A 13,165-nucleotide genomic window follows, 5' to 3' on the forward strand; every position below is an offset into this window, starting at 1 on the left:
AACTATACATAAATTTAAAACACATTTTTAAAAAGAAGCAGAAATGTTTGTACAACTTTGAAAACTTTTTTTTTTTTTTTTTTTTAGAATACAAAGATGTAACAGAAATGCGTAAGTGCCCAAATTCCACTTAGTGTTTGGTTAAAGAAAATTATTTGGTAAGTTATATGCTGTCCCACCGCTCAGTTCAGACCACCTAAATCAGATCACTAGTGACAGGCCGCAAGCTCTCCCAAGGAGGACAATCAGCAAACAGACCCGCCCGGCGGAGGAGGTCGCCAGGAGCTGTCAGCAGGGTCCACCCACTACTCTGGTACCCGCGTACCATGCCAGCTCACAAACGCCGGAGGGAGGCGGGACTCGCTGAGTCTGCGCTGCCCCCGTCGCCACAATCAGACATTCGCCACGCGCGCCCCCTGCCAACCACGGGCCGCCGCAGGCCAGGCTCCGCGGCACTTGTCTAGGACTGCCAGGCCAAGGCCAGGTTCGGTTCCAGCCTCCATGTCCGCAGCACCTGCAGCCCTGAACGTCCCCCTCCCTTCCCGCTCCCAGCCTGCGGCTTCTAGTGTTTGCATTCTGTCCCACGCGGCTTTAGCCGCCGCTGCTCAGTGCTCTTCTTCCCACACCCGTGGAAGCAATTTGTTGACGTCACTTTCTGTGAAAAAGTCCTGTGGTGACCTGAATGTCCACATCTTTCAGATAGGTAACAAATTACCTTGTATCTTCAGCTTTACTAATACTTGTTCAAACGATTTGGATTTGGTTTTGCTTATCTAATTTAATTGGCAGTGTGTTTTTAAATGGGACTTAATGCTCAAGAGAACGGAGATTTTCTCAAATGCATTTTTAGAGTTTTATTTAGCTGTATATTTCAGCTTTTACAACATTTGTGGAGGAGGGTACATGTGCTGAGAGGGAGGTGCACAAGGGGAGGGGGACTCACGTGTAGAGGTCAGAGGGCAAATTGTGGAAACCATCTTCAGCCTTCTCCTTCCTCCGGGTGGGTCCCAGGCATCGAACTCGGGTTGTCAGGCTTGGCAGCAAACGCCTTTCCCAGCCAAGCCATGTCCCTGGGTAATTGATGGCAACTCCTTCAACTGAATACTTTTCAGTCATTAAAAAGAAATGATTCTTTTTAGGTACTTGTTTCAAATAACCTGGTTCACTGCCATAATGGAAATGTTAACAGTACACTACTCAATAAGGTAGTCACTAGCCACGTGTGGCTACTGAACACCTGAAATTTGGCTGTGACTAGAGTTGACTTGTATTTTACTTAATTTCCATTGGAATAGCTACATGCTGAGAGTGTTTACCTTACTGGAAAATGATACCGTATATTAAGCTCTCGGTGTCGTCCTCACTCCCTGGGGGGAAAAGGCATGAGTGAGATTACCAATTGTCACCTCCAAGAAGCTGTGGAAGACATCTTCTCTGCTTTTCCAGCATCTGCTTTTCCTGTGGGGTGGCCTGTCCCTCTATGCCAGTGGTTCTTAACCTGTGGGTTGAGACCATCGGAAAACACAGATATTTACATTACAGTTCATAACAGTAGCAAAATTATAGTTATGAAGGAGCAAATAGAGTGACTTTGTGGTTGGGGGTCACCACAACCTGACGGTTGTATTAAAGGGTCACAGCATTTGGGAGGCTGAGAACCGCTGCTCTATACAACAGAGTCTAGCATTTGTGATACCCCAAGAGGATGCTACCTCAGGCATAGGCTGAAGCACATAGCACGACCTAAAATCAGCCTTGTTCCGGTTCCCGGCCACAGTCATTGGTTCAGGTTTGGGCACATGACCTAATTAGGTCAGTATAAGAGAAGCTTTGATCTCCAGCTCACTTAGCCTCACACTGAGATACTGCAGTCCTTGTTTTTAAGAAGGTTTTGCGTCTTCTAAAAATGCTCTTGTGTTTTACAATGTAAATGTACCAAATACCGTGAGCTGAACACTTTTAAACGGTTCAGATTAAGGCAGGGCCTGATGATCCATCCTGGAAATCTAGCACCCAGTTCAGATTAAGGCGGGGCCTGATGATCCATCCTGGAAATCTAGCACCCAGTTCAGATTAAGGTGGGGCCTGATGATCCATCCTGGAAGTCTAGGCAGATGAGAAAACAAATCCTTACCTTACAGCATCCACTATACAACATCTGCATGGATTAGATAACTTAAAAACAAACATGACTGATTTTAGAATTTGTGGTCTACCTGCTCTTTGGCCTCACTTCTATAAACCATCATTCAGTTCGGTTTTCCTCAAGTTACCAGTTTGAGTGGATCCTCTTTATTCTGTGGAATCCTGTTACCAAAAAGGAAAAGAAAAGAAAGGAAAAGTTTTTTTTAATTTAAAAATATTTATTTAATTTCCCATATCACCACCACCCATGCAATATGTCATGACTATGAGTTATTAAATTTTATCTTTTAGGAAACCAGTACTATTGGGTGACTATGGCATTCTGTGGAGCTCAGTCTTCTGAAGGTCATAGCATTAATAATTTTTGAAGCCTGGGCATGTAGCTCAGTGGTAGATTGCTTGCCTAATATGTGTGAGGTTGAAACCCTGCAAATTTTTTTCTCAATTAAAAAAACTGCAAAATACAGTCATATATGTTGGTATATTTCTATAAATCCAAAGTCATCCTGGGCTACAAAAAATAGATATAGGTAGGTAGATAGATAGATAGATAGATAGATAGATAGATAGATAAGACATTGTTGAGGTCTTTCCCTTCCTTGGTTAGCATTACTCCTGGCATTTACTTTACTTTTTGAAGTTATTATGAATTGATTGTTTCTGTTTTATTACATAGCAAGCTCATTATAGAGATCCAGAGAATTTACTGATTTTTCTGGTGTCTTTAGGGTCTTTTAAGTCTTCAATTATATATTTTGTAAACAGGGCTAATTGAACTCTTTTCTTACAAATGGTGTGTTAGCTAGTTTTATTTCAATTTGACACAAGCTATAGTCACTGGAGAGGAGAGCACCTCAATTGAGAATATGACTCCATAAGATCCAGATGCAGGCAAACCTGTAGGGAATTCTCTTAATTAGTAATTAATGGGGAAGCACCCAGCCCATTGTGGGTGGTGCCATCCCTGGCTGGAAGTCCTGGGGTCTTTATAAGAAAGCAGGCTGAGCAGCCATGGGGAGCAAGCCAGTAAGCAGCACCCCTCCATGGCCTCTGCATCAGCTCCTGCCTCCAGGTTCCTCCCCTGCATGAGTTCCTGTCCTGACTTCCTTCAATGAACAGTGATATGGAAGTAAGTGAACCCTTTTTTCCCCAAGTTTCTTCTGGTATTTCATCCCAGAAATAGAAATCTTTTGCCTCCAACAATAGAAATCTTGGCTAGGACAAAGGGTACACCTTTTATTCCTTTCTCTATTGTTACTCATCATAACACTTCAAGTATCATATTAAAAGAGGAAACACATGTAGTGTTTCCCAACTTCATATATGTTAACTATGAGTTTTATATGTCTCCACACACAACCTTTCATTAAGTTTAACTAAGTTCCTTTTGTTGTAGTGTGAATGTGGAATGTCGCCCTTAAGCTCGTGTGTTTGAACACTTGGTCCCCAGCTGGTAGTACTGTTTGGGAAGGTTGTGGAACCTTTAGGGGGTGGAGCCTTGGTGGAGGATATGTGTAATGGAGGCTGGGCCCTGAGTTTTTCTATCTTAGCCTCACTTCTTGTTCACTCGTCACTCTCACTGTGGATGCAGGGGAAGCAGCTGCCCCCTGCTCATGCTGTCCTCACCTCCTCTGCCATGCTGGACTCTACGTCCTGAGATTCAAAGGCAAAACAGATCCTTCCCCACTTAGGTTGCTCTTGTCACAGCAACAAGAAAAGCAACTAATATTCTCAGTTTCTTTAGGATTTTTCTTTATTATGACAGGACACTGAACTTTGTCACATGCCTTTTTGGGATCTATTGAGATGATCATGTAAATATCTATCCTCAAATCTGTTCATATGTTTTATCACATTTGTTGATTTATATTTGTATCTGCTGAACCAACCTTGCCTCTCTGGGACAAAATCAACTTGGTCATGACACATCTTCTTGATGTGTTCTTGAATTTAGTTTTTAAGTATTTTATTGAGAATTGTTGTGTCTATATTCATCAGAGTAATTGGTTATGGTTAAAAGTTCCTGCATAGCAAAGGAAACAATAACCATAATGAAGAGAAAATACCAACTGTGGTGGCTTGAAAGAAGATGGTCTCCAAAGGGAGTGGGACTATTAGGAGGTGTAGCCTCGATGGAGTAGTTGTAGTCTTGTTGGAGGAAGTGTGTCACTGTGGAGGCGGGCTTCGAGGTCTCATATATGCTCAAGATAGTACACAGTGTCTCAGTTCACTTCCTTTTGCCTTTGGACCAAGCTATAGAATTCTCTAGTACCATGTCTGCCTACATGCTGTCATACTCCCAGAGGCCACACTCCCTCCCATGATGACAATGGACTGAACCTCTGAAACTATAAGCTGCCACCTCAATTAAATGTTTTCCTTTATACAAGTTGCTATGGTCATGGTGTCTCTTCACAGCAGTAGAAACCTTAAGTAAGACACCAACTTTATATATAGACAGAAAGTTGGTAACTAGAATATGTAAAGAACTGCAAAAATTAAGCATCAGCCTCCCCCCACCACACACAAATATTCCAGTCAATAAACATGCCAATCAACCAATGAAGAATTCTCAGGAGAAGCACCCAGTGGACTCCTAACTCCTACACAGATGTACTTGGATATCCATGTTTATTGTTACACTGTTCATATAGCTAAGAAATGGAACCAGTTTAAATGTCCATCAAGAGATAAATAGATAAAGAAAATGATTCATATACACAATGAGCTTTCATTCCACCATAAAGACTAATGAAGTCATAACATTTTCAAGAAATGGATGTAATAGCAAATCATTAAGTTCTGTGATATAATCCAGAATCATATGTGGATTATTGATTTTAATCTGCATGTATGTGTAATATGTGTGTATAAGTGCAGGTTATGAAACTAGAAAGACAACCACAGAGGAGAAGGAGAGAATTTAAGGGTTGGGGAGGGGGAAAAGCAGGAGGGGAGATATTGGAATACACATAGCATGAGAGCAGAGGAGGGGGTCAGATAGGTGAGGGTGGGGGAGAGACTATGAAAGGGGGTGAAAAGAGGGGGTAAGGACATGAATAAGAACAAAGTATGTGGAGCTGGCAGTGTAGCTCAGTAGAGCAGCTTGCCTAGCATGCACAAAGTCCTTGGGATCAATCCCTAGCACCGTATAAATCAGACATGGTAGCTCATGCCTAGAATCCAAGCACTCAGGAGGTGGAGACAGGAGGATCAGAAGTACAAGGGTATTCTGAGCTACATAGTTCAAGGACAGCCTAGGATACATGAGACTCTATCTCAAAAAATGAACAAATATGTGAAAATGCTGTAATAAATCTCACTAATATGTATGCTAGCCTAATATCTAATTTAGACTCTCTGTCCCCCACAAAAGCTGGGCATGATGGCACATGACTTTAATTTCAGTACTCAAGAGCAGAAGCAGGCAGATCTCTCTAAGTTTGAGGACAGCCTAATCTGCATAGTGTGTTCTAGATCAGCCAGGGCTGCATAGTGAGCAGCTGTCAGAGAGAGAGAGAGAGAGAGAGAGAGAGAGAGAGAGAGAGAGAGAGAGAGAGAGAAGAAGAAGAAGGAGGAGGAGGAGGAGGAGGAGGAGGAGGAGGAGGAGGAGGAGGAGAGGAGAGAGAGGAGAAAGAAAGAAAAAGAAAGAAAGAAAGAAAGAAAGAAAGAAAGAAAGAAAGAAAGAAAGAAAGAAAGAAAGAAAGAAAGAAAAAGAAAGAAAGAGAGGGCAGAGGGGGGATGGAGGGAGAGAGAGAGACAGGAAGGAAGGAAGGAAGGAAGGAAGGAAGGAAGGAAGGAAGGGAGGGAGGGAGGGAGGGAGGAAGGAAGGAAGATCTCAGTGCAGTATTAAACAGTAGAACTGGTGAGGTCACTCACTCTTTGATTCTAATCAATCCCAAAGGAAAAATTTCAAGACAGGTTTTCACTGTGTGTGTTGCCTAGTAGGAAATTTTTCTGGGATCCTGGCAGGTAAAATGTGTTTCTGGGTATTTTGAACTGACACTTCAGAATGGGGATTGGCTGGGTGGTCCTGGGGGTATCCAGAGGAGGGAGGAAAGCAGGGTCTTGCTCCAGGATCTGCTTAGCCCCCTGGGAATGGGTGCAGAGAGTGAGAGGGTGCCACATCAGAAGGTTTGCTGCAGAGCTGGGCATGAGAATGGGGACTGGACTTGGAAGCATGGAGGGAGAGGTGGAGATCTGCAGTTAGCCTGCCTGCTTGCTTCCCTGCTCAGAGTGGCCTGTGAGTTCCTAGGGAAAGCCTGCAGGAGTTGGAGTCTGGGGACAAAGCAATGAGTGGGAGAAGGGGACTTAGGTGGGGAAGATCTGTGTGGTCCACTGAAGATGGGAGCCAGGGTGGGGGGCTAGGAGGGGAAGTGTGTACAGGGGTGGGTGTGGGGGGGGCGGTGGAAGGTGGCCACAGCTGGTGGTCTGCAGAACAGAGCAGGGGATGAAACTGGGGGACTGGATTTGGAGAGGCTGAGGGAGAGGTGAAGATACACAGTTAGCCTCGCATGTGTAATTTCAACATCTTTATTACGCTTATTTTAATATCAACATCTGTCTTGTAGGTTCATAGGAAAAAAGCACATAAAAAAGTAGAGTTATAGTCTTGAAGTTGGTGGAAGAGCTGCCAGTCAAGACAATGTCTGAAGGTGAGAATAACTTGGAGCCTGGAGGAGTCTCTAGATTCGAGTCAATGGAGGAGCCTGGATTTATTGAAGAAACATCAGAGTCCTTAGATGAATCTTTTCCGTACTTGGGAAGGAGAGAATCCAATCAGATTTATGAAGAAAATCCTTTAAAGGGCCTAGAACAGCCAACAGCTTCCTCTTCAAGCCTGCTTAACAGAGATGAAGAGAAAAAGAAAACAATTCCATTTTCTGATACCAGCATAGACGATGTCACCCCACTGTCAAAACCAGAATCACCACAGGGCTCTGTGTCATCAGAGATGGTAGAAACTGAAGACTATGTACAAGCCATATTCCCATCTGAAGACAAAGTTAGTCCACAAGCCTCTGAAGAAAGTGAGGAAGAATTGGACTCAGAGGAAGATAACTTTACAGTTAATCTTGAGGCCAAGGATTTACAAGAATTCCCTGTGGATCTTTTAAGAGTCCAATATGTAAAATATCTATATTTAGATAAGAATCAAATAAAAACTTTCCAAGGGGCAGATCCAGGGGATCTGCTAGGACTTGAGATTCTGTCCCTGCAAGAAAATGGACTGCCATCAATTCCCCTGGAAATTCAGTTGCTTCACAATTTAAGGATACTAAATGCCAGTTACAACCAGATATCATACATACCTAAAGAACTATTACAACTTGGGAATATGAGACAACTCTTTCTTAATAGTAATTGTATTGAGGATTTACCCTCTTCTGGCTTGGAAAATCTTGAAAATTTGGAAACATTAAGTTTGGGTAAAAATAAGTTAACACATATACCAGAGTCTCTGTCTAGTTTGAAAAACTTGCAAATTCTTAATCTGGAATATAACCAATTATCAATATTTTCTAAATCCCTATGCTTCCTTCCAAAATTAATTTCACTAAACCTTACTGGAAACATGATAGGCAGTTTGCCTAAAGAAGTTAGGGAGCTGAAAAACTTAGAACAACTTTTAATGGATCATAATAAACTTACTTTTTTGTCTGTGGAAATTTTTCAGTTGCCCAAAATAAAAGAACTTCAGCTAGCTGACAATATGTTGGAAGCTATTTCGCCTAAAATTGAGAATTTCAGAGAACTCAGACTTCTTAACCTTGATAAAAACTTATTGACAAACATACCAAAGAAAATTTCCCACTGTGTAATGTTGGAATGTCTTAGTCTCAGTGATAATAACATAGAAGAGCTTCCTAGAAAAATCCACAGGCTTAAAAATTTGAGACTACTCCATGTAAACAGAAATAAAATGATAAAAATGGCTGAAGAAATCTCGCATCTTAGTAATATAGACAGCCTGGAGTTTTCAGGCAATCAAATCACACATGTTCCGATTGAAATAAAAAACTGCAGAAAAATAACCAGAGTTGAATTAAATTATAACAATATAATGTATTTCCCAGTGGGGTTGTGTGCATTACCGTCACTTGACTACTTGAGTTTTAATGGAAATTATATTTCGGAAATCCCTATGGATATATCTTTCAGTAAGCAGCTGCTTCATTTAGAGTTGAATAGAAACAAACTCCCCATATTTTCAGAATACTTATGTTCCCTCACAAATCTTGAATACCTGGATCTTGGTAGAAACCAAATAAAGACAATTCCTCCCTGTATCTCTGCTATGGTATCACTCCATGTGCTCATTCTGGCTGGTAATAAGTTTGCAATTTTCCCAAAGGAACTGTGTGCTTTAAAAAACTTGCAAATACTTGATATTTCAGAAAATCAGTTACAGAAAATAACTTCAGAAATATCTAAGCTAAAAGGGATCCAGAAATTAAACTTATCAAGCAATCAGTTCATACATTTCCCTCTTGAAGTGTGCCAACTTCCAACACTGGAGGAGCTGAATATAAGTCAGACAAGCGGAAAAAAGGTAAGAGTGCTCTTTGGGGCATGGAGACTAGAGGAATCTCAATCTGAGGCACGTTGTACATGTGTCCTAGCTAGTTTTATGTTAACTTCACACATGCTAGAGTCATCAGAGGAAGGAGCCTCAATTGAGAAAATGCATCCATAAGATCCAGCTGTAAGGCATTTTCTTAAAAAATGATCAAAGAGCCGGGCGTGGTGGCGCACGCCTTTAATCCCAGCACTCGGGAGGCAGAGCCAGGCGGATCTCTGTGAGTTCGAGGCCAGCCTGGGCTACCAAGTGAGCTCCAGGAAAGGCGCAAAGCTACACAGAGAAACCCTGTCTCGAAAAAACCAAAAAAAAAAAAAAAAAAAAAAAAATGATCAAAGGGGGAGCCCAGCCCACTGTGGGTGGTCCTGGTTTCTGTAAAAAAAAAAGCAGGCTGAGCAAGCCATGGGGAACAAGACAGTAAGCAGCAACCCTCCATGGCCTCTAAATCAGCTCCTGCCTCCAGGTTCCTGCCCTGTGTGAGTTCCTGCCCTCACAGCTTTAGATAATGAACTATCGGAACTGTGAGAGAAGGAAATCCTTTTATCACAGCAATAATCACCCTAACTAAGACTACATGCAAGTGCTTTTATGTGTATTTTAAACAGGTGAAATGCTCTATGTTTGAAAACATGGCTTAGAGACATACCTCTCTACACAAAAGCTTTACAGGACATCCCATTCAAATGCAATGTGAAACAGCAGGTGATTTTGTAGATTCCTTTCTATTTAGTCCACTGGGAGATTTTCAAAATTGTATGTATGTTGTATATGTATGCATTCCTGTAGGTGTGTCCATGGATGCATGTGGGTGTATGTAGGTGCACTCAGAAGCCAAAGGTGTCTTCTTCAATTTTGCTCTGTTTTTCGTTTGGTTTTTTTTTGTGTTTTTTTTTTTTTTTTTTTTTTTTTTTTTTTTTTTTTTTTTTTAGACAAGGTCTCAGTGTGAAGCCTTGGCAGCCCTGGAACTTGCTTCATAGACCAGCTTGGCCTTGAACTCACAGTGATCAACCTGTTTTGTTTCTTCTTTGATTACTGGGATTAAATGTGTGTGTCACCATACTCATGGTTTCCACCTCATTTTTTGAGACAGTCTCTCACTGAACCTGGATTTTATGGATTAAGCTAGACTAGTTGTTCAATAAATGTGTCTCCACCTCAACCCCTCTGCACTGGGGTTATATGCATGGTCCCAAATTTCCAGTGGGTGCTGGGGATTCAAACTCAGATCTTCACACTTGCAGCGCTCTATTGACCAAGTCATCCACTGAGCCCCTACTGTAAGAAGTTGTAAAGTTTGTGTATAATAGAAACACATTGTTGAGTTGGAAATGTGGTTTCATGGCAGCACCTGGCCAACTCATGCGTGGCTCTGGGTCTGATCCCACTACCAGCAATGCATTGCTGAAAATCTAGAAAATTGAGATGCTAGGAATTATTCCACAGGCACATCATAATAAAACTATTAGATATTGCTTTAATGTACTTTTAGTCTCTTTTTCTTATATAGGTTTATAAGCAGTTATAAAAAGACTACATATTCAATTTAAAATTTTATTCTACATAAGTATTTCTCCTTGGTAGAACTTAATAATCTTCACAATAACCTTTATAATAAATACATGATTTATGTAACTAATCCTCTTAAGCATTCAGAAATTTTCTTCATGATAATGCTTTAATGAATTTCTTGATAAATATATTTTTATATTTCAAGCTATTTTCTTTGGAAATTACTCCTAAAAATTGACAGATTAATTATTTGCTTATTTATTTACTGAGGTGCTAGGGATCAGACCCACACCTCTCACATAGTAGGTGAGTTCTCTGCTACTAAATTATATATACCTCACCTTGGAAATGTTTTTTTACTTTTTTAAAAATTACTGCTGTAACCTTAGACCTCAATAAACACAGCTATCATCTGACTATTTTTAATGCTGGATTATTATCCAAAGCAAAATCCCTCAAAATCTGTTCTTAAAAAAATCTTCCTTTTTGCTAAAAAAGAATCTCTCTGATCTATGGCTGGCGTTATAGCTCAGAACCTAAGTTGTGTGGCCTTTATAATGTCATACCTTCTATGCAACACATTTTCAGCAAGTGGGCCAACAGTAGTCATGTGTGGCCCACGCAGATGGGATGAAGAGGGAGACACACTGTAGTAAAGTTGCTTTTGAACTAAAATATACATTCTGGTTCTTTAATATAAGTACCAGCTAATTTGACTAATTTACAGTAAGTACTTAGATTCTCTCTTGCTGTGCTGTGTGACTCCTCTAGACTGTGTCCCCAACTGTGACTCCTCTAGACTGTGTCCCCAACTGTGACTCCTCTAGACTGTGTCCCTGTGACTCCTCTAGACTGTGTCCCTAACTGTGACTCCTCTAGACTGTGTCCCTAACTGTGACTCCTCTAGACTGTGTCCCTAACTGTGACTCCTCTAGACTGTGTCCCTAACTGTGACTCCTCTAGACTGTGTCCCTAACTGTGACTCCTCTAGACTGTGTCCCTAACTGTGACTCCTCTAGACTGTGTCCCTAACTGTGACTCCTCTAGACTGTGTCCCCAACTGTGACTCCTCTAGACTGTGTCCCCAACTGTGACTCCTCTAGACTGTGTCCCTAACTGTGACTCCTCTAGACTGTGTCCCTGTGACTCCTCTAGACTGTGCCCCTAACTGTGACTCCTCTAGACTGTGTCCCTAACTGTGACTCCTCTAGACTGTGCCCCTAACTGTGACTCCTCTAGACTGTGTCCCTAACTGTGACTCCTCTAGACTGTGTCTCTGTGACTCCTCTAGACTGTGCCCCTAACTGTGACTCCTCTAGACTGTGTCCCCAACTGTGACTCCTCTAGACTGTGTCTCTGTGACTCCTCTAGACTGTGTCCCTAACTGTGACTCCTCTAGACTGTGTCCCTGTGACTCCTCTAGACTGTGCCCCTAACTGTGACTCCTCTAGACTGTGCCCCTAACTGTGACTCCTCTAGACTGTGTCCCCAACTGTGACTCCTCTAGACTGTGTCCCTGTGACTCCTCTAGACTGTGTCCCTAACTGTGACTCCTCTAGACTGTGTCCCTAACTGTGACTCCTCTAGACTGTGTCCCTAACTGTGACTCCTCTAGACTGTGTCCCCAACTGTGACTCCTCTAGACTGTGTCCCTGTGACTCCTCTAGACTGTGTCCCTAACTGTGACTCCTCTAGACTGTGTCCCTAACTGTGACTCCTCTAGACTGTGTCCCTAACTGTGACTCCTCTAGACTGTGTCCCTAACTGTGACTCCTCTAGACTGTGTCCCTGTGACTCCTCTAGACTGTGCCCCTAACTGTGACTCCTCTAGACTGTGTCCCTAACTGTGACTCCTCTAGACTGTGTCCCTAACTGTGACTCCTCAAGACTGTGTCCCTAACTGTGACTCCTCTAGACTGTGTCCCTAACTGTGACTCCTCTAGACTGTGTCTCTGTGACTCCTCAAGACTGTGTCCCTAACTGTGACTCCTCTAGACTGTGTCCCCAACTGTGACTCCTCTAGACTGTGTCCCTAACTGTGACTCCTCTAGACTGTGTCCCTAACTGTGACTCCTCTAGACTGTGTCCCTAACTGTGACTCCTCTAGACTGTGTCCCTAACTGTGACTCCTCTAGACTGTGCCCCTAACTGTGACTCCTCTAGACTGTGTCCCTAACTGTGACTCCTCTAGACTGTGTCCCTAACTGTGACTCCTCAAGACTGTGTCCCTAACTGTGACTCCTCTAGACTGTGTCCCTAACTGTGACTCCTCAAGACTGTGCCCCTAACTGTGACTCCTCTAGACTGTGTCCCTAACTGTGACTCCTCTAGACTGTGTCCCTAACTGTGACTCCTCAAGACTATGTCCATAACTGTGACTCCTCTAGACTGTGTCCCTAACTGTAGTTGGAATTTTCTTTGAACCACCAACCAGCTTCCAAATAAAGGCACAGAGACTTATTAGTAGTTATGTGGCTCAACCTTAGTTTAGGCTTGTCCCACTACCTCTCATAACTTACTTTAACCTGTTTCTCTTCATCTATGTTTTGCCTCAGGGCTTTTTATCTTTTTTTCATTCTGTATGTCCTACTTTCCTGCTGGCTGGCCCCTGGTGTCTCCCTGGCATCTCTCTTCTTTTCTTCCTTTCCTTCCCCTAGCCTAAATTCCTCTTCCTACTTATTCTCTTTGCCCACCAGCCCTGTCTGTCCCTCCTCTCTCTAGCTATTGGCCATTCAGGTTTTTATTAGACTAATCAGGTGCCTTAGGCAGGCAAGATGAAACAGCAACACACCTTTACCTAGTTAAAAAATATTCTACAACATAAACCAATGCAACACATCTTCACCTAGTTAAACAAATATTCCACAACATAAGCCAATGCAACACATCTTTACATAGTTAAACAAACATTCTATTCCACAACATCTAATT

The 13,165-nt window shown here is 42.3% G+C and overlaps 1 protein-coding gene across 3 annotated transcripts in view; it reads left to right on the forward strand.

Annotated features, from left to right (window-relative positions):
- The first annotated feature begins 345 nt into the window (after positions 1–345).
- The window catches only part of Lrrd1 (leucine rich repeats and death domain containing 1), a 29,021-nt gene continuing 16,201 nt past the window's right edge, over positions 346–13,165 (forward strand). The window contains exons 1-2 of one of the 3 annotated variants that reach the window (XM_076566248.1): positions 346–703; positions 6,717–8,698. In XM_076566248.1, the coding sequence (XP_076422363.1) occupies positions 6,791–8,698 (1,908 nt within the window). In that variant the 5' untranslated portion in view covers positions 346–703; positions 6,717–6,790. The remainder of the gene's footprint in view (positions 704–6,716; positions 8,699–13,165) is intronic. The other 2 variants (XM_006991219.4, XM_042272751.2) reach the window with 2 other exon arrangements.

The sequence above is a fragment of the Peromyscus maniculatus genome, chromosome 3, assembly GCF_049852395.1.
Source record: "Peromyscus maniculatus bairdii isolate BWxNUB_F1_BW_parent chromosome 3, HU_Pman_BW_mat_3.1, whole genome shotgun sequence".
NCBI classification, from domain to species: Eukaryota; Metazoa; Chordata; class Mammalia; order Rodentia; family Cricetidae; genus Peromyscus; species Peromyscus maniculatus.